The sequence below is a fragment of the Rattus norvegicus genome, chromosome 1 (genome assembly GCF_036323735.1).
Source record: "Rattus norvegicus strain BN/NHsdMcwi chromosome 1, GRCr8, whole genome shotgun sequence".
Classification (NCBI taxonomy): Eukaryota; Metazoa; Chordata; class Mammalia; order Rodentia; family Muridae; genus Rattus; species Rattus norvegicus.
The window spans coordinates 230,246,155-230,268,334 of record NC_086019.1 but is presented as its reverse complement, the minus strand read 5'-3'; the positions used below and the strand labels follow the sequence as shown (position 1 = coordinate 230,268,334).

Below are 22,180 nucleotides of genomic sequence, written 5' to 3'. Positions count from 1 at the left end.
AGAAACAGAAGGAATTCACCATATATATACATATACATATACATATACATATACATATACATATACATATACATACACATACACATACACATACACATACACATACACATACACATACACATACACATACACATACACATACACATACACATACACATATACATATACATATACATATACATATACATATACATATACATATACATACAAGAAAACAGATATTAAAACTACACTAAAATCTGAAGAATTAGTTTGAATAAAGGAATTGCAAGTTTTTCCCTTTATAATTGTTTTCTTGTGTGCTCTCCAAATTCCTGTGCTCAATGGGATTGGATTTTACGATTGGATTTTTTCTTTTTTGTATGTATATGGTATTATGTGAGTGAAAGCACACAAGTAAGGGTCGGAGGGAAACTTTTAGGAGTTGGTTCTCTCTTTCTACAGAAGGATCCCAGATTGCAACAGATACATTTATGTGCTTAAACATCTTGCTGGTCCAACCTTATCCTTTTCTCCAGGATGATATCTGTTAGGTCTCAGGGAGTTCCTATATCTAGATGAGCTCAAACTGGACTATAGAAGGATTTCTGGCTGTTAGATAAAAGCCAGCATTTCTCTGGAACTTGTGAAATGATTTTCTACCCCCCGCCCCCGAAGGAATCATTTCCCTTGCTACTGGCAGAAGAAACGTATGCCTCAACTGACATGCACCTGTGGTTGCATATCAAACTCCAGGCTGGCCTCAGGCTCCCCAGTCCCCATTCACAGATGCTCCTTTGCCATTCCCAACTCCCACACCAACATCTTGGCCCCTCTTACCTCCTACTCAGTTTCCTTAAAACCCTCATTGCTTTCCTGGAGAGACAGTCTCCAGTTTAGAGAGAAGTTTGGAATAAGCTTTTCCCTTCCAACCACTGAGAACCCATTTTGGTTTTTTCCTTTACTGTTTTCTCATACAGTGGCAACCATTGACAAGCCAGTTAAAGCCCATTGTATGACTGCCTTTCTGGAGTCACCCAAACTTGGGGATTCCATTTGTGTAAGAGAAAGAAGCAGGGGCCTGCAGAAAGGAGTGTTGGTCTAGTGGTCAAGAGAGGACTCTACCGAATGGGATTTCTAATTGGTCTCGCTGTGTCTATATTTGACACCTTTCAATCAGTTCTCCACAGAGCAAGCAGAATGACTGAGAAACTTTAATTGCATCATAGGTGTCTCCTAATTAAAACCATTTAATGGCTTCTCCATCACCTCAACTCCCCATTACCCTAGTCTCTGGCTAGTTACACATACTTATTACTGGTTAGGTGAATGTTGTCTCTGGGCCTTAGTGGCATCATCTTTGAAAAGGCTAATGAGATGAAAATGGGCACAGTGAGGCAGAGCCACTCCTAAAGAAGCTTGCTTATTCTGGTTCAAGGATTTCTAGAAACCACCAAAGAATTTAAGCAGGAGATTAAGAAACCCTGAAGGGACCCCTATGGAAGAGTTAAAGGAAAGACTGGAGAAACTGAAGGGGTTGGCAACCCCATAGGAAGACCAACAGTATCAACTAACCTGAGCCCCTAGACACTCCCAGAGACTGAGGCACCAACCAAAGAACATACATGGGCTCATCGGTCTGAGGCCACCAGCACACATGTAGCAGAGGACTGCTTTATCTGGACTCAGTGGGAGGGGAAGTGCCTAATCCTGTAAAGACTGGATGCCCCAGGGAGGGGGCATACCAAGGGGGAGGCCCAAAGAACTCTGCTAGGGGCAAGTGGAAGGGGGCAGACAACATTTGGGATGTAAATAAGATCATTGATTAATTAAAAAAATAAATAAAAAAAAGAAACCCAGAAGGAGAGGCCATTTGATGGACTGCACTGGAACCTCTGCACAAAGGAAGCAGAAGTAGTAAAAGTTCAAGACCAGCCTGGGCTCTATAGTGAGTAGTAGTCTATCCAGAGCTATAGAAAGAGTCTGCTCAAATAAACAAACAAACAAATGCATGTATGTATGTATGTATGTATGTATGTACCTACGTATGTGCTGGAGGCTAGCAAGATGGTCCAGTGGTTAAAAGTACTAACTACTCTTCCAGAGGAGTCGGGTTCAACTGTCTGTAACTATAACATCTGACACCCTCACACAGACATACATGCAGGCAAAACATCAATGCACATAAAATAAAGAAATTATACAATAAAAGGGCAAAAAAGTGTGAGTGGACAAGTAATTAATACACTCATCCCAATTTTGAGAGCATCAGATGGTAAGTGTCATGCTTCCAACAACAGGTACAGAGTCAACAGACATCTTTTATGTTCTTTGGAGGTCATGTGAGCACCAGCGAAGGAAATTGCAATGTAGAACGTAAGACAGATGAGGCCTGGGGTTCGGGGTGGGGGGGGGGGGTGAGGGGGACCGCAGTCGCAAACTTGCAAGCGACCCAAGCATGGGAGGCTCCGAGGCAGGTTTCCAAATAGTAAGTGCAATTCACATATTGCTCTAAACTCAAAATTCTCTAAGAAGAAAATCCCGACACCTACAGAAATCGGTCCTCGAGTCACAGTCCCTTCCAGTACCACCCAGACCAGCATCTATGCCTTCTGAAGCCACAGAGGCGGGCTGGTCGGGGCGTGGCCTCGGTTTTTGCGGGGCGGAACTGCGCAGGCGCGTTGCGGCCGTGGGGGGTGGGGTCAGGCGGGGTCAGTTAGCGCGGGAGCCGGGCGCGGAGGCTCCTGGGCTGCGGCTCGCCGGGAACGGAAGCCGCTGCGGGACGCGGAGGAAGCCAGGATGGCGACTCCGAGTGGGAAAGCTGCTGCCCCTAACCCCCAGGCTTCCAAGAGGTCTCTCCCGAGAGATGCTTCCTCCGAGTTCCCGAGCAAGAGAAAGAACTCGAACCCGACGTCGACGCTGCCGCGGCCGTCCGGACTCTTCGTGGAGGGCTCAATCGTCCGCATCGCCATGGAGAACTTCTTGTGAGTGGCGGCAGGCCGCACCTGGGAGGGGAGCAAGCGGCCCGCAGGCCCGGGGCCGTGGGGTGTGCCCGGCGATGGGGAACCGGTCTGTGCCAGGCTAACCCTGAGGCGTTCCCTGCCTAGGCCGTGGAGACTGGCCTTGTTGGCTATAGTAGATATGTGGCCTGATGTCTTTTATCCACCCAATGGTTTTTGGAAGGCGTCGGATGCAGTCGGATATGCTAAGGGGTCAGGTCTCTGCGAACCTCGATCTGCCAGGGACCTGTGCACTACACAAAACTCGATAGGCCACAGTTACATCGGAGTGGCAGATTTTGAAAAGTGTACATGTTTTCCGAGTGGGCAGATAAGATGCTAATGGTTGGTTAGAGTGTACCAAAGAAATTAAATCGTGTTCCCAGTTTTTGTACCTTCTTGGAGATTCTTGACCCCTTCCAATTCCTCGCCCCCACCCCAACTAGTTGAGATTCTAAATGTTACCAAAAATATTATCATCTGTTTATCATCTTAGAGTTACTCTTTCAAGATACCTTTACCTAAATGTAGGCTTGAATAAATTAGAGAACTGTAATAACAATACCATTTTTTTTTCAAGCACTTAAGTATCAGGGGTTACGTTTGTTTTATTTACACATCGCTGTATTTCTTCCTGTCTTTGTTGATGATATAAACTCAAAGCTATTGGCTTTTGCCCGGGTCTGTATAGATTCTAATAGCTGAGTAGCTAATTTGAATCCCGATCAGGGGAGGTAAATAAATGTACCCAGCATGAGGTTATCTGCTGTGACTTATCTACCCGGGATGTCAGAGAAGCACGGAAGACTGAAAGGGCTAAGTTCATCCACAACTATCAGAGCTTTGTGAAGAAGATACTAAAACCGAAAAGAAGGGAAGATAATTACATAAAGAAGGAACTGCCTGAAAGCCAGTTTGTAATGTTTAGTGAGTGACCTAACATAGACTCTAAGAACATATGTTGGAAACTATTGTTCTGGCTTTTCTGTTACTAGGCTAAGGAACTACAGCATCACCCTGCAGGCACTTGGGGACCTGAGGGATGGTTTTGCAAGGGTGCCAGACAGCAAGCAAGGATATTTAAAGTAAGAAGGCAAGAATGCAGGGTGAACAGAGTAGAAGTTGAAAGGTTATTTGATAAGATCTGCCTCTGGATTGTGAGGCATGAGAGTGGAGGAGTGCCCTAGTTCTTCCCAAGTCTGTCTCTGGCTAACTGGCCAGGTGTTATTCAAGAGAGAGTAGCTTGGGGAGAATAAATAATGAACGCAGTTGAGTGCCTCTGTCTTGAACTTTCCTGTGGGATAACTAAGAGAAATGTTGTGTGGATGGCCTGGAGCTCAGAGAGAAAGAATAAGTCGCTCTTACTCTCTCTTACCCCTCTTGCTCTTTGTACTTCTCTGTTCTTGTCCTCATCCCCCTCTTCCAAGTGCCTATGGCCAGCCGCCTTTCCTCTCTTCTTCTACTCTTCTCTCATTAAACCTCTCCACGTGGGAAAAAAAAAAAAAAGAATAAGTCACAGACTTGGGAGTCATGTGTATAGGTGGTGATTGATGTTACAGAAGCCTTTGAAATTACAAAAAGGAAAATATAAATTGGAATTAAAAGTCTTTATTGTAAGACTGAGAGAAGATGAGCTCATCGATCCACCTGTACAGGAAGGTAAGATGAGAGTCCTGAGAGGCCTGTCAGAGAAGCTTATTAGTTAAAGTAATACTTAAAATACCGGCTCCGTTGCACTCGTGATGAAGCCTCCTACATTTAGCAATTGGAAAAAAATGTTTTCCCTTTGATAAAGTAGTTCAAAAGAGAACTCTTTAGACCGTGGAAGAATAAGAGAGAAAAGCCTGGACAAAAAGCAGTAAAAAGAGAATGTAGTTGGGAATGCACAGTTGCGTACGCTTTTGTTTATTTAATGTAAGAGTTTAGATTTGGGGAGTCTATTTGGGTTTTCTAGAGGAACAGAACTTACAGAATGCATCTACATCCATATAGGAAAAGGCATTTATTAGAATGGCTTACAGGCTCTGGTTCAGCTAGTCCAACAATGGCTGTCTACCATTGACAGTGTCTCTAAGAATCCAGTAGTTACTCTGTCTATGACACTGGATGTCTCCAGTGGTCTTCAGAATCCTAGAGAAGTAGACTCTGATGCCAGTGAAGGAATGGACTTGGTAGTGAGAGCAAGAGTGGAAACAAGTAGGCAAAGAGAACAAGCTTCCTTCTGTGTCCTTTATATAGGCTGCGGGCAGAAAGTGTGGCCCAGATTAAAGGTGGATCATCGCACCTCCAAAGATCCCATTTCAAATAATTTTAAGAAAAAAAATCCCTCACAGGTGTACCCAGCTGCTTAGGTTTTAATTAATTCTAGATGTAGCCAAGTTGACACCAAGTTGTCACAGAGTAAGGCTGAGAGAAGTGAATACCAAGCAAGTAGGGAGGCTAGGCTTAGAGAATTCAAATGGCCTAGAGATAGGATGGGAGGTTGCTATGAGGGAATTTAGTCAGATGGGGTTGAGAGTGGAGAGAGCTATACTATGTTGGTGCTGGGAACCAAACTTGGAGCCTCTGGAAGAGGATAAAGCTCTCATCAGTGGAATCATCTCTCCACCCCACCTCTTTTTAAACAAATGATACTAGATTTCCATGTGTATCCCTGTAGATCTTTATCACATGTACATTTTTGTTACCACCTGGCCTTTTAAGGTTTTAAGTGTTAAAGTTGGTGTGCTTTGTTAAATTATTTATATAGTTACCATGTTAGTTGTACTCTGGCATTTATTCTTGGGGATTCGTTAGGTGTACCTAAGCACTAAAAATCTAGAGAAGGAATATTATTTATAGATCCAATTAAGGATTTTGAAAGGCAAGCTAGAGGAATGTCTACGTTTATAGCTTGCTTCATATCTTGCCGAAGCTGCCTCGACAAATAATGAGAATTAAACACAGATTAAAAATAAGTAATGAAGCCACATTGTAGCTTGCTCCTTTTTAATCCTTATACTTATAAAGCAGAGGCAGGCAGATCTGTACATTCAAAGCCAGCCTAGTCTACAGAGTTCCAGGACAGCCAGGGCTATACAGAGAAACACCATCTCGAAAAACATAAATAAATAAGTAAATAAAAAAATAAATAAAATGAATCTTAAAAATATGTAGGAGAAAAATCATTTAAGAGCTCACAGAAAACTAAAGCATCTCTATGTGTGACAGGGCCTGATTCACGGTAAGCCACAGAGCAGTGCCCAGGGGTCCTCCAGCCATTCCTTCCTGCACTTGATAAACTCCTCATGGCTTTAGCAAAAGGCTAAAAACAGGCATTGCTCCTCTGACTCCTAGTACCACGAGTGAGAGATGTTTTAAAGTCATATTACAGCTTATATAAAAGGAATTCATCTAGATATTATCCCTAAACTTGACTGATAAACTCTCTCATCGTCAGGCATTATTTCCAATGTTTCCTGTTGGCAAAAAAGTTCAAATTTTTATGTATGTAAATGTGGAAATCATTAAACACTAACAAGTATGTGAAAAAAAAAAGAGCTCACAGAAGCAGCAGATATACAAAACTTAGAGTACTGAATATAAATTAAATGTTCAATTCATTTAACTGTGGACTAACTGTGTAGGGGGTTAGAGCATACTGGACGCTATGGTGTATATAAGGATTACAGATCCCTCTGGTTATATATATATATCCTTGCCTTCTCCCAGAGGAATGGGGATTATTAGAATGTAAACTGTTATGGATTCTTGAAATCTTATTGCAGCATATTAAAGGAAGTGATAAAATGAAGCTGTTTATTTGATGACGTTGTCATTTGAATAATAATTGTTAGATTGCTTTAAATATTAAAATATGAATTATCTACTGTTTTAATTGAAGAAAAATATGTTAGAGTAAAACATTAGGAAAGAAGCCATGGTTTTTTTGTACAAATTTGTTTTGAAATTATTTTACAAAAATTAAGGTAAAAATAAGTACAATAGCTTTGATATAGTCTCCCAAAAGAGGATAATGGTTTCAAACTTGGATTGTATATTTCTTGGCAGGATCTCACTATGTAGCCCCAAACTCATGGGTTTGTTTTAACCAGGTTTTTAAAACCCTGCCTCCTGAATGCTAGAATTAAAAACATGTGCCACCATGCTAAGGCCCTGTGCTCTTATTTTACATATGCATTGTTACTTTTTCCATTGATAGAGTTTTCCCCTCTATACGTTGATTATTTAAAATTTACAGGGTTAAGGGTAGAACTAGGCAATAAAACATTTACCTGCCATGTAAAAGGCCCTGGCTTGACTCTTCGGCACCTCATCCCCCTAACTAACATTCCATTCATAACATTAGCTGGCTTTAAATGAATTATGAAAGGGTTGTGGATAATGCAAAGAACAAAAAGATGCATTAAAACATAGGCAATAAAACATTTACCTGCCATGTAAAAGGCCCTGGCTTGACTCTTCGGCACCTCATCCCCCCTAACTAACATTCCATTCATAACATTAGCTGGCTTTAAATGAATTATGAAAGGGTTGTGGATAATGCAAAGAACAAAAAGATGCATTTACAAAGAAAAGGTTTTTCTCTTATTTCTGTTTAATGATTTGCTTCTTTACAATTCAGAACATATGACATCTGTGAAGTGTCTCCTGGGCCCCATCTGAATATGATTATTGGAGCCAATGGAACAGGGAAGTCAAGCATAGTGTGTGCCATTTGCCTTGGCCTAGCAGGCAAGCCTGCTTTCATGGGGCGTGCAGATAAGGTGAGTTAACGTAATTCCTCTTTGGTTTTTGGCATTTCAAGACAGGGTTTCTCTGTAGCAGCCCTGACTGCCCTGAAACTACCTCTGTAGACCAGGCTGCTCTGGAGCTCAGAGATCTGCCTGTCTCTTACCGAGGGCTGGGATTAAAGGCATGCACAACCATGCATACTTAAATTACATAATTTTAAAGAAAATTCAGAACTATTTGTTTGGTTCCTAAATACAGACTGTTGGCCTTCTGTATCTACAGATTTACTATTTACGTAAGATCTAAGTTCTCAGCAAGAATACTTTATTTCTATTTAAATCTAAGTATAAAATTTTATTAGAAGTACAATATAAATCATCTGTATAGATACTTTATAATAAATAAGAACTACCCCCCCAATTGGTATCAAATATTTTAATTGTTTCAGGACAGTACACAATTTGCTTCTTCAGATCTGTCGTCTTTATATGAGAAACAATGTTAAGTTACCTTGCCAGCCAAGGCTGAAGAGTATGTGTGACAGAGTTGTCATTGGAACCCATAGTAGGAATTAAAGATAACAGGTTATAGGACCCCCTGCCCCCATTTTTTTGATCTGTAATTTCATTGTCTATAAAATTAGTTTAGTATATGGTTCAGGGTTGGCAATTGAATTTGGAAAGTTGCAAGTTTATCTTAGCAGCATGTAATAAATGGTAATTTGTTTGCAGTCATTCTCACAAATCAACATGATTAAAAAGATTATTACAAGGTCTTATTTTGTGTTTTTAAAGTGTGTGTGTGTGTGTGTGTGTGTGTGTGTGTGTGTGTGTGTGTGAGGGAGAGAGAGAGAGAGAGAGAGAGAGAGAGAGAGAGAGAGAGAGCGAGCGAGCCTACCTGTGGAGGCTCATTTTTTCATTTTTCTTCACAGTTGGATTTAGATGATGGTGAACCACCCAGCATAGGTATTGGGAGCAGAACACAGGTTCTCTAAAGAGCAGCAAGTGCTCTTACTCTCCAGCTCTTGGTTTTTATTTATATATTATGTAATGTTTTGCTTGTCACTACATTCTGATTTAGCTTTTTTTCAATTTATCGCTCAATACCTTAAAAATATATAAACTTTATGATGCTGTACCTACCTTATTTTGTGTTGTTACCACTTTTCCTTGTTTTTTAAAATGTTTTTATTCTTTGATAACGTCATACAATGTATTTGATCATATTCATTTTTCCCTATTTTGTTTTGTATTTTGAGATAGGTTCTTATGGAGCATTGGCTGACTAATAACCTAGTCTGTTGTTGAGGGTGACATTGAACTCCTAATGTTCCTGGCTCCTTCTACCACGTGCTGAAGGCTTCTGTTATTTTAGTATTTATTATTTCTGGAGCTCAAACTTAAGGTCCAATCTGATGTTTTCATCCTTTACTCTGATTTGGGTTTAAGCTCATAGTTATCAGAACTAGTTCAGATGTCTAATTTTACTATGTAAATTATCATTTATTTTTGAAAGGTACTTGGTGGCAAGTCTGTCTTAAAGACAGAATAGGTACCGCTAGAGTGGCTGTTAATGTTTAGTCTGTGCACCTCTGGGGTGGTCTGCAACAGTAGTAGATCTGGCACAGAGCTTTGTAGTTGGAATATAGGACTTGTTCTGAAAATACATGGTACATAGGCTCAGGAGCTGGGCTACCCAAATACATGGTACATAGGCTCAGGAGCTGGGCCACCCAAACTCAGATCCTCTCTCTTCCGTTTCAGCACCTTATTATTAGCAGCTTTGTAAGAGTCTTAACTGCCTAGCACTGAAGCGACCCGTAATGAAACTGCTGTGAGTTGTGTAGTACAAGAGGAGCAGAAGGACCTGGTCTGTAGCTTTTAGAAAGTGGAGAGGAGGACATTCATGTGGTGACGGGAAAAGACTGATTTAGCGAAGAGTAATGACTCTTCTAGCTCTCTGATGGTTTACTCGGAAATACTGTTGACACCACTCACTTACTCTCCTTACACTATAGGTTGGGTTTTTCGTGAAGAGAGGATGTTCCAAAGGTTTGGTTGAAATTGAACTGTAAGTATTAAAGCTTCTAAAACATTCCTTTTTAGTATAATTTTTCAGCTTGTATTTATGCTTTTTTGATGACTTTGGAAAAGAATATTAATGTAATATTGTGGCAAATATACTTTTTAATGTGTCTCTTAAAAACAAATTTATTTTGGAAAGTTCTCAAGAAATTGTAGTTTAATGGAATAATAAAACAGAAGTATACAACTGATTAATATACACTAAGAAGTTGTCCTTAGGTCTGATGTAGGTACATTTCATAATTCTAGCACTTAGGAGGTAGAGTAGAGGCAGGAAAATAAGGAGATGGATGCTATTCAGAAGAGTCAGGAATTCAAGGTCATTTTCTACTAGATAACAAATTCAAGGTCAGCCTGGACTACTTGTCTAAAATGGACAAACACACACCAGAGAGAAATGGTAGTCTTTCACAAATTTAAGTATGTTTCTTTTTGCCAGGTTTGGACTACTTAGGCTGGAGCATAGCATAGTAGTAAGTTTACCTGATGTACTTAAGTCCTTGACTTTGATCACCTTCTGAGAAGATGGGTGAACAGATGAGCAGTATGAAGCAAGTACTTCTGAAAGCAAAAAATAAGTGAATACCCTCTTTCAGATTCTGTGTGTGCCTAAGATAGGGTTCCAGAGTTGTGAACAGATACCGTGTTCAAGGCAGCTCCTGTAAGGACCCCCACAGCAGCACACTTCCTTCAACAACGACACGCCTCAGAACAGTGCCACTCCCTGTGGGCCTAGCGTATCAAACCATCACTGTACTAGGTAATGGTTCCGTAGAGGCATAGATTATAGTTCTCTCTGGATTCAGAAGGAATACATGAAGGAATGAGCAATGCATGATTTACTCTTGGGTGCAGAGTTTTTGGTTGGGGAAATTTGTATTCCATGGAAGTCAGTTTTGACAAAGGATGTGATTGAAGAATAGTATAATGATTAAAGGATAAATAAACTCGTGTTTCAGGATTAAATTGGCACTTTTTTAAATTTCAACAATTTAGGTAATTTTTGAATGTTAACCAGATAGTAACTGACATGGCCTATTGGGGGATAATAACAAACAAAAGCCAATGTTTCCAAGGTGGGAAGGATTCAAAAATACCAGAAAGAATAAAAACTATAGTACTATTTCTTAGACTTTGGGATAGGAAAAGTAATAGAAATGTTTTTCCTAAATTACTGTGTGTTTTGAATATAAAAGCTTTTCAATTGTTCTTTAATTAGGTTCAGGACTTCTGGAAATCTTATAATCACCCGTGAAATTGATGTGATAAAAAATCAGTCCTTTTGGTTCATCAACAAAAAACCTGTAACCCAGAAGATAGTGGAAGAGCAAGTCGCGGCCTTGAACATCCAAGTGGGCAACCTCTGCCAGTTCTTGCCTCAGGTCTGAGAAAAGTAGAAATGAACATGGGGAATTTTTCATTAATTGTTTTTAAAGTTTTATTTATTTCATGTGAGTACACTGTCGCTGTTCTCAGACACACCAGAAGAGGGCGTCGGATCCCCACTAGAGATGGGTTGTGAGCCACCGTGTGGGTGCTGGGAATTGAATACATGACCTTCGAAGAGCAGTCATGCTCTTAATCACTGAGCCATCTCTCCAGCTCTCCTCAATTCATTTATTTATTTATTTACTTTACATCCCAAGCATAGCTTCCTCTCCTTTTCCTCCCAGGCCCACCCTGTGACTCCCCCACCTCCCAGCTTCTCTCCCTCTTTAGAGAAGGGGAGGCTTCCAAACATGGGGAAATTTTGTGTGTAATGTTTTGGCTTTATGCCATAGAAAATATAAATACTATTCAAGAGGTACAGTAATAGTTAGATTTGTATCAAAACAGTACTCTTAATATTTGTAGCCCTTTGTAAATGGAAGCGTCCCATCACTTATGTTACTAATTTCAGTTAATAAGTATGCCATTATTACTCTTTGCATTCAGCACAGCACTCAGCACTTTCTATTCTTATGGGCACCGTGGCTACATGGAGTTCCAGGCCCACTGGACCTCATCATCCATATATTGTGCTAAAAGTTTTATTTAATAGGTTTAAGTTACAAAATGTTTTTTAAAAAGTATTCATATTTGTCTGTATGTGGTGTGCACTAGTATTTGAGTTCATGTGTGCACAAAGTCTTGGAGGTCTGACGTTAGTTCTCTGTGTCTTTCTCACTCCCTGTCCACTTCATTTACTAAAACACTGCCTGAAGCAGGAGCTATGCAGTTTGGCTTGAAAACTCCCTGTGTCTGCTGTAACTGGGATTATAAGCAGGTTGTGATGCTGGCTTTTATATGGCTGCTAGAGAGCCAAACTCATCCTCACACTTGAAAACACACTTTCTACATAAGCCTGTAAGAAAGGTACTGTAGTTACAGAATAGTTTCAAACTGCATTTGCAAAAGGCAAGCAACTTACTAAAAATATTTTTATTAATTCTTTGACAGTATCATACAATGTATTTCGATTATATTTACTTCGTATTTCCTCCCCTAAACTCTTTGAAGATACATACACTTCTACCTCTCCGGCCTTTTTTGTACTAAGCCGTGGGCTCAGATTTGTGCTGTCCATATACTCCTGGGTTTGGCCCATCCGCTAGTTTATGTACCAGAAGCCACACCCTTAAAACTAATTCTCCTCTCCCCGAAGCCAGCAACTTATTACTCTAGCTCCTTAATTGGGGGTCAGGGCTCATGAACCACTCCCAGTCAGAATGTTAAACCGACTTGATTGTTCTTGTTCAAGCAGCTAAAGCTGCCATGCACTCTCGAGTGTGAGGTCCTCAGAAGCCATAGTTAATGAACAACTTTGTGTAGTTGTTTTATTTTTCAAGACAGGGTTTCTTTCTGGCCCTGGCTGTCCTGGAACTCGCTCTGTAGACCAAGCTGGCTTCAAAATCTCAGAGATCCACCTGCCTCTGCCTCCCAAGTGCTGGGATTAAAGGGTGGACCTTTTAATCAGTGCATTTGTATGATACATTGGTTAGAACAAGCTTCTTTTATATTTAGGTATATTTTCTAAAGTCTAGTGATATTTTTATTTGTTCATTAATAATAAAATATCCTGATCTGAAAAGATGGCTCATTTGTTCAAAGCACTTCCAGAGGACCCAAATTTGACTCACAACACCCACATACGGCAGTTTACAACTACCTAAACCCCAGTTCTAGTGGATCTTATACCTTCTTGATTCCTTGGGCATTACACTCACATGCACAATCTAGCACATGGGTACACACATACATAGATGATATGAAAGAAAAATTTTAAAGGTTTTTTTTTTTAAAAAAAATTCTAATAACCTGCATTTAAAAATTACAGTCCAATATCTTATTTTAATGTTGCTTAGTATCTACACTGTTGCTTATTTTCCTTACAAACATAATGGTTTGATTCATATCTCAAATTTTTTTAAGTGAGGCCATCTTGGCAAATTTAATACATTTTAATGGTGTTTATGAATAATAGTTGCTGAAACTTAGTTTTGGTGCCGTAGGACAAAGTTGGAGAATTTGCTAAACTCAGTAAAATTGAACTCCTCGAAGCTACTGAGAAGTCAATTGGTCCTCCAGAGATGCACAGATACCACTGTGAACTCAAGAACTTCAGGGAGAAGGAGAAGCAGCTAGAGGTATTTAGATATAAACAAGTCATTTCTGTTGTCATTTACTAATTCTGTGTCTCAAACCGTGCAAGTCTAACTGGGTGGTGGTGCCATTGGTCCCAGGACTTGGGAGGCAGAGGGAGGTGGGTCTCTCTGGTCTACAGAGTGAGTTCCGGCTCTGCCAGGGCTACACAGAGGGAAAAGGAGAAGAGACACTTTAGAAAATGGGTAGTATGTCTGTGTGCTGTGTGAATTCATAATTTTGGTTGATTTTTCACCCAAGCTTGTATTTCTAACATCAATTGGTGACACAAAGCGAGAATGGTTTTGAATATATGAAGTTTGAAAATTTTGACTATTTCTGTAAGTACATGTTACCAGTGGCAATTTTAAGGAACTCTCATAGGAAGTTACATTTTTCTTTCATTTGGTACCCATCAAATAATATGTTGTGTGCCATGCACTGTGTAAGGTTTTGAGATTTACAGAAGATGAGGATGTGGTATTTGAAAACACTCTTGTTAATGTCATTTGGTGTATTTTTTAAGTCAAATGAAGATAGACTTTATATGCAAACTATAGAATTTGCTGGTGTTGATTTTTTTTTTTTTAATTTTAAAAACCTTTTAATAGATACATAGAAATGCTATATAACCTACTGGGTTATACTGGGTATCTTGGTATGTTTTTATAATTAAAAACAAAAGAGATAACCTTGTCTTTAAGTGTAACTATCTATATTTGATAAGCATTCTATTATAATAAAACATTAATTTTGGTGTCTTAACTAAAAAGAATTGGTGTAGGATTTTTGTGATTATTCAGTTCTATGTCTGGTATTCCTTCAATTCTTTGGTCTTGATGAAAAAAAAATCATCAGTTTTGTATCAATGAAATACACCTGAAATTCTTGTATTTTGTTTTCTAAGCTGTTCAGTGCATCTTTTTGTTTGTTAATATGCGATAGATTAAATTTTAGCTTTCTGTCATCTCAAAGTCCTTAGGTCCTGAGCATTTATGGCATGTTAATCCTGATACTCCTTTGCATTTATATGTCATTTTTACAGATTTTTACTAAGCTTTCATCTGGACAGGGCAGAAATCTAAAATACATCAAACTGTACATTACGAGTCATATAGAAGCATACAAAGCTACAGTTTGGGAGCAGTTAGGAGCTCCAGGTCACAGATGCTTAGCTGGTAGTGACGTCCATGCACATGTCTCAGAATCTGAATCATTGCAAAAGTAGAAACACTTCGAGCTTTTTGCACTTCAAAAAAATGATTCTTAATGTGTGTAAGTGAATTCCTTTTATCTTTAGGCAAAGCTTCAGGCTCAGAGGTGTTGACAGGCTTCCTCACAGTTACATGACTATATAAAGTATTTTAAAGTCTTGAACCAGAATTTCTCTGCTAGAGTGTTACTTTCACCTGATTTTGTTGGTTTTGTTGTTTTTGGACAGGGTCTTCTGTAGCCCAGGCTGGCCTTTTACTCTTGTGTGTAGCTGAAGATGACCTTGAACATCTGATGCTTTTGCCTCTGCCTCCTCAGCACTGATTATCACTACTCTGGTTATGAGCAGTGCTGGAGACCAAATCCAGAACTTCATGCCTAACTAGGCAAGCATTCTCCCTAGCTTCACTTTTACATAGTTCTGAGGAACCTTTACAGAATTCTTTCTTGTGTAATTTTGCTTATATTGTGTTTCATTGTTAAAAGATTTGACTTGCTGTGTTCTTTTTTTTTTTCATTTAAACTAATTGTCAACAAATTCTGTTTTAGACTTCTTGCAAAGAGAAAACTGAATACCTAGACAAAATGATTCAGAGAAATGAAAGGTACAAACAAGATGTAGAAAGATTCTATGAACGAAAACGACATTTAGATTTAATTGAGATGCTTGAGGCAAAAAGACCATGGGTGGTAAGTGTTACGTAATTATTGAGGGAAAAATAGATGATTCTTCAGCTGTGTCACAGCTGCTTTCTATTGCTATGATAAATCAGAAGGAACTTGGGGAGAACATTTATAATCAGGTTCCATTTTTGAAGGGATGTCAGGGTAAGAACTCTAGGCAGGATGGAACCTGCGGACAAGAACAGAATCAGAGGTCATGGAGGTCCTGCTTACTGCCTCGTTTCCCATTTCTTCCTCAGCCTGCTTTCTTACATCTCCAGAACTTCCTACCCCAGGGATGGCATCAACCACAGTGGGCTGGGCCCTCCCATAGCAGCCATAATTTTAAAATCTGTAAGCCAGTCTAATGGAGGCATTTTCTCAATTGAGGTTCCTTCTCAGATGAAACCCGCTTGTGTGAAGTTGACCACCACCCCCTCCCCCAAAAAAACAAGCAAAAAGAAATCACCAAAACAAAACTAATGAATGGCGGAGTGCCTACAAAGTATGTCTTTATAAGTAGGCACTCATTTTATATTAAGTTAGATACTTCTTTTAAAATTTTGTATTACATGCATGCACATGTATTTTTCTTATTTATTTATACATGCTAATTATCACATAGCAAATAGTTGATTGAGTTACCAGCATTAATTCTTCAGGTTTCAGTCCTTAGCAGTTCTTTACTTTTTCTCCATGATGTTAATGATCTAAGGTATTTGTTCACATTAAAAATTAAATTTGCAAAGCGAGGGCTGTCATTCAGTGCCACTGGAAATATTTTTGTGTGTGTATGGTTGGGATAAGTAGTAGAGTTCCTTGGTATATTACTTAATGGGTGGAAGCATTAATTTTTATGTTCGTTTCATGGAAATATATATTAGTATGAAAATAATATATATCTATATATTTATAGCATTCTTACTTCCTCCAACCAGGTTTTGCAGTTTCGTTATTCTTAAATTTTGTCCTTTCTATACCTTTTCATTGTATTTTTCTGTTTATTACTATTTTTCATTCTATCTTTTAAAGTCTTTTGACCCCTTTGAAGGGATTGATTTTAATCTTTTTGACCTTTTAAATTTAAAATTTATAGTTTTTTTTCCCTCTATGCTTCATTCACTTTTTAAAAAAATTTTCTGTTTTTAATTGGAGGGAAGGGTATGCCCGTAAGTGTAGTTTTGAACTGCTCCAGGTGTGTACTGGGTTTTCTGAGCAGGAAGCACTCTTATTTATTTATTTTAAGATTTATTTCCTTTTTCTGTACAAGGTGTTTTGCCTGCATGTGTGTGTGTGAGCTGGCATATAAGTGCTGGGAATTGAACCCTAGCCCTGCTCGTAACCACTGAGCCATCTCTCCAGCCCATTCACTCTTAATATTTCTATTTTAACATTCCATTTTAACTCTTTTCACCATGTGGTCCCAGGATGTCAAGTCATCATGCTTGGTAGCCAGTGCCTTTGTCTGCTAAGCCATCTCTCTAGCCCAGACATTGTTTTTATCAAGCTAGCAGCTACATATTTCTTTTCTTTGATCCAATTTTTACCCTTCAAAATTGAAATTCTCTTGTTTGCCTATTCCTTAATCTTATCTATTGATAAATGAAAAGAAAATCTCTTTGGTTTTAAGATCCATTAATTTAAATACCAAATGTATTAAGTTCTGTTTCATGAATTATTTACAAGGAATATGAGAATGTGCGTCAGGAATATGAAGGTGTGAAACTAGTCCGTGACCGAGTGAAGGAAGAGGTCAGAAAACTCAAAGAAGGGCAGATTCCTATGACACGGCGGATTGAGGAAATTGAAAGGCAGCGTCGCACTTTGGAAGTTCGAATCAAAGAAAAGGTACTTTTGTTGTTCAGTTTTGGACAGTCTGAATTTTATTTAACATAGAAAAATACTTCTTGTGCCTTTAAAATTATTTTTTAAGGTTCATTTCTTTAGGAATTAATGAGGATTTTCAAAATCTTGTTATGATTGGAGAATGTTACCTTTTAAAAAAATTCCAAGGTGATTGTTGCTGGCACATTGGTTCAGGTCTGTGTCTCAGCATTTAGGACATTAAGGCAAGAACATCACTGTGACTTTGAGGCCCTCATGTACTACAGAATGAGACATAGCCTGAAGAGAAACTTTTAGCTACAAACTGATACATTATATTTCTTAGAAAGAAGCACTTGAGTTCTTTTTGTGAATATAGTGTGTATCTCTTATAACTTTATATTGCTTATGGAGGTGAATTTTAGTTTTCCAGGGATTCTTAGGGATCAAAGGTATCTTGCTGAGATATAACACCACGACCAAAAGCAACTTGAGACAGAAAGGGCTTTTTCACATCGTGGACTCTGTACTTTACTGAGGGACGTCAGTACAGAACCTGGTGGGAAGGACTGAAGCAGAAACGGGGAGGACTGCTTATGTAAGCAAATACTCCTGTTCTCAAACAACTCAGGACCACCTGCCTGGAGGTGGTTACTAGTCAAGAAATGCTCTATAGAATTGTCTATAGGCTGTTCGGGGGAAGCATTTCTCCCTTGGGGTTCCTCTTCCTAAATAAGCTAGCTTGTGTCAAGTTGGGCAGAAAACTAGCCAGCGCAGGAGGATGTTTTGCAGATGAAGAAATGTCTGCTTGTAGAATCTGCTAGGTTCTATATCTTAGTGGGCACCTAAAACCGAAGATACTACCAAAACCTATGTAGTTTGAATATCTTCGTACAAAATTATTTAATCCTTCAGTGTGCAGGAATTTAGTTTCCATAGACTTTACCAGTTGATCATCCAGAGGGTGAAAATACAAAGCGGGAACCTTTTTGACCAAAAGTTTTGAATTTTGAAATAGGGTAGATTCTGTCATTTTCAGATTTGGGATGTTCAACTGGTATTTATTTCCCTCCTGTGTGTACATAAACGTGTACTATATGGTCATATTTTCTTCTGGAGAAAGCTCATTATATTTTCTTTAGCATTTCTGAATTGCCAGCATGACCACTGTTTTACTTTGGAACCATTACTATTTAAATAAAGCTTATCTGAATAAAAACTCAGTCAGCCGGATAACTGAGAACTGCTCAATGATAAGCTTATTTATGGACAGGCTGCACCCAGAGTGATGTTAAAGACAGGACAGTGGGCAGCTTGATGCTTCATGACAGTGCTCAGTTAGAAAGTGACACACGGGGCTGGGGATTTAGCTCAGTGGTAGAGCGCTTACCTAGGAAGCGCAAGGCCCTGGGTTCGGTCCCCAGCTCCGAAAAAAAAAGAACCAAAAAAAAAAAAAAGAAAGAAAAAGAAAATGACACACAAGTCTACAAAGAGGTGATTCCTGGAATTTAGTTTCCCATTTAATATTTTTGGGCTGTAGTTGACGAATAGACTTGGCAATACAACACCATGGATGGGAGGATACTGTAATGGAGTATAAACAGATCTAAAATTTTGAATGTCATTCTGGAGATTCAAATAAATGCAGTGAAGTCAAATATTGGCATCTACTCGGTACTTCTGATGTGCATTAGATGACTCAAATAATTGACCATTCAAAAATTAAGAAGGTTTACATCTACAAGATTGTAGGTTCTAGCTTTTTAACAGGTCTTCTCACTTTATGGTTAAGGATCATTAAGTCGCAAAGCATCACATATATAATAGTTGGCCGTCATCTTAATGGTAATTGGTTATAATTAAGTTGTGGATTTATAGTTGCTTTGTGGCACCTGAAATTACTGCTAAATTGCTTTAAAACTTTTGGGTTTTTATGGAGTAGAAAATAATGTCTACAATAAATTAAAGAATTATATATAAAATACTGGTTTTGCTTCTCTGTTCCTAAAAGAAGCCAGCTGTTAAGGCAGTCCCAAAAAAATTCTGCCTAGGGCTTCCGAAGAGATACATTATATCAGTCTCTAAGTGTATATCTTAAAATTATTAGTCTTCTAAATCATGTGACAGGAATAAATAGTTAATTATATTTACTGTATTCTGTTCCTCTCCTTTTTCAGCAGAAACTTTTATAACACTCTGATTATTTTTTTCCCTAACATTTCAAAGAGAGAGAGACCTTGTAATGTTACGGAGTCCATTGGCTCCAAATTAATACATATCTGTATTGTAAAGGCTCATGCCATCATTTAATAGTTGGCTTGGTCTTTTTTTTTTCCATATAATAAAACAATGTATCTATCTCATCAAATTGTTTTCATGGTCAGACAGAATATCAGAAAAGCATACGTAGAAACAAGTGTATGCACCTGTTTTACTGTACACTAAATTCACTGAACAGTGTGATACATTTAGAATGCTAGCAATAACCTTTACACGTGTTAACCTTTACACCTGTACCATTAGTAATTTTGGTGGTAACTATGAATTTGATTTGAATTAAAATGTGGGGAAGTGCTGTTTTGATTGATTTAATATATTTAGATGGAATGGACCAAATAATCTGCTTAAATGAATTTTTAATTAACTTTTTCTTTCTGGTTCAATTTTGTAGGCAACTGATATTAAGGAAGCGTCTCAGAAATGCAAACAAAGGCAGGACTTGATTGAGCGGAAGGACAGACATGTAAGCCTCCCTACCCAAGTCGGTCAGCTTAGCTTACCATGGCTTGTTTTACAAGGGGACAGACGCTTATTATAACTTTTTGGAAACAATTCCAAATCCTTCTCATTCTGATAGGTAGGGTGTGTGTGTGTGTGTGTGTGTGTGTGTGTGTGTGGGTGTGTGTGGGTGTGTGTGTGTGTGTGTGTGTGTGGGTGTGTGTGTGTGTAATGAATTTGTGTAAGTGTAGTAGCTGCACAGAAGATAATTGAGACAATTTCTCAGTTACTCGTGTGGCTACATTTCATAGATGGTATGGTTTTATTTTGGTTTAAAATGCTATGATTTTTATTTGTTTGTGTTTTTTAATCAGGACAGGGTTTCTCTGAATATCCCTGGCTGTCCTGGAACTCACTCTGTACACCAGCCTGGCCTCAAGCTCAGATTCACCTACCTCTGTCTCTCACATGCTGGGATTAAGGGCGTGTGCCAATATGCCTGGCTTAAAATGTTGTAATTTTTAATATTGTCATTCAGTTAATATTTCTTAAAGGATCTTATTATTTCAGTCCCATAGATAGGGGGTTCTTTAGAGACAAGGGTGGTAGGGGGTGAAGCCAGGATTCTTGTTGTGCTTCCAGCTTCTCACATGCAGAATTTGGGCAGTAGAACTGTGGAGGTGGTTGTTTCCCACACCGGGCAGAATGCTAATCATATTGCTGCAAGGTCACTAAGTGTAGCCTTCATGACTAGAACTGCTCTTTAATGTTAAAAAGTGTATTTATTTATTTATGTACCACAGCACATGTGTGGAAGTCAGAAATAAACCTTGGAAGTTGGTTGTCTCCTACCATATGGGTCGTTAAGTGTGGTATCTTTCCCCACAGAGCCCTTGGTTTTCAATCCAGTTTATTAGACTCTAGTCTTTGGATTGAGGAATTGACACCATTAGATTCAGTTTTTATTATTGGAAGGCCTGTACCCCATTTTGTTGATTTTGTGTGGTTGGTGTTTTCCTGTTACTCCTTTATTTACCTGCTGTTCTGTTGTGGCATAGGCTCTTCTGTAGCACTGTGGACATGTGGTCTCTCTCTTCTGTAGCACTGTGGATATGTTGTCTCTCTTTGTGGTCTGAAGAATTCCTTTAAGTATCATCTCTGGGGCAGTTTAGTCATAAATTCATTTAGCCTTTTGTTGTTGTTTTGTTTGTTTTGTTGGAAGCTTCTCTTTTTCCTTGAAATATGTTTCATATTTTACGTTTTGGCAAATCAGTTTGTTTTGCTTAATTGTCAAATTTATGTATGTATAATCTTGTGCCCTACGGTACGGTATCTAGAGGCCGTAGTAACTAACATCCATGTGTTAGTTCAGGGAGCGTTATGTTGTATTGGTTCCAGTTTTTCCTCCAGTTCTCTCCTTAGTGTCCTTCCAGTTTTATTGCTTTCCAGTTTTATTTTCCTTTTTTTCTTTCTTTCCTTCCGCTGCTTGATGTGGTTTCATTTTGTGATCATTCTCCTTTCATCACTGCTTGAGCGCTGCCTTACATATTTTGATATGTTGTAATTTGATTTTCATTCAGTTCAATGTATACTTTATTCTGTTTGCCAATTTTCTTAGGATTAAAATTCATTTAATCTATTTGCCATTTAATAAACTTATAAATACTTTCTTTGACAATGTTAACTAATCTGTAAGCACTCTTGTATATCCTGGTGTTTGTGCACATGTGGATGCTGGTATACATGTGTCACAGTGTGCATGTAGAGGTGAGAAAACATCAGGAGTCAGCCCTCACCTTTTACCTTGTTCAAGACCAGCCTTTGTGGTGGGCCTTTGTATATGCTAAACTGAATAACCCTTGAACGGCTTCAGTAGGAACACTGGGATTACAGAAATTCAGGTTTTATGTGGGTTCTAGGCTTCAGTCTTAGATTTCTGTTGTTGTGATAAAGACCATGACCAAAAGCAAATAGGGGAATAAAAGGTTTATTATCATTGGGGAATGAAGGCCACAATACATCACTGAGGCAAGTCAGGGCAGGACTCTAGGCAAGAACCTAGAGACTGAAGTAATACCCATGAGGATCTCTGCTTACCGGCCTGTTCCTCATGGTTTTCTCAGCCTGCTTTCTTAAAAATCCCAGAATCACCTGCCCTGGGATGGTGCTGCCCCCACTGGCCTGTGCCCTCCCACACCGGTCATGCACCAAGAAATCAGTACGCAATCACATACAGGCCAGGTCATGGAAACATTTTCTCAATTAAGGTTCTTATTCCCCGATAATGCTAACATTGACAAAAACTAATCAGCACAGGATCTAAACTCAGGTCCTCACACTTGCATG

The 22,180-nt window shown here is 39.0% G+C and overlaps 2 protein-coding genes across 6 annotated transcripts in view; one reads left to right on the top strand and one right to left on the bottom strand.

Moving 5' to 3' along the window:
- LOC120100003 (40S ribosomal protein S12-like) overlaps nucleotides 1-22,180 on the bottom strand; it is a 673,396-nt gene that overhangs the window by 408,559 nt on the left and 242,657 nt on the right. The window lies entirely within an intron of this gene.
- Smc5 (structural maintenance of chromosomes 5) overlaps nucleotides 2,658-22,180 on the top strand; it is a 69,784-nt gene continuing 50,261 nt past the window's right edge. For 2 of the 5 annotated variants that reach the window (XM_063287099.1, XM_039108980.2), the window contains exons 1-8: nucleotides 2,681-2,963; nucleotides 7,603-7,744; nucleotides 9,730-9,782; nucleotides 11,016-11,178; nucleotides 13,288-13,422; nucleotides 15,179-15,319; nucleotides 16,979-17,140; nucleotides 19,788-19,859. In XM_063287099.1, coding sequence (XP_063143169.1) covers nucleotides 2,779-2,963; nucleotides 7,603-7,744; nucleotides 9,730-9,782; nucleotides 11,016-11,178; nucleotides 13,288-13,422; nucleotides 15,179-15,319; nucleotides 16,979-17,140; nucleotides 19,788-19,859 — 1,053 coding nt within the window. In that variant the 5' untranslated portion in view covers nucleotides 2,681-2,778. Of the gene's footprint in view, nucleotides 2,964-7,602; nucleotides 7,745-9,729; nucleotides 9,783-11,015; nucleotides 11,179-13,287; nucleotides 13,423-15,178; nucleotides 15,320-16,978; nucleotides 17,141-19,787; nucleotides 19,860-22,180 lie in introns of all 5 variants that reach the window. The other 3 variants (XM_006231183.4, XM_006231184.4, NM_001106357.2) reach the window with 3 other exon arrangements.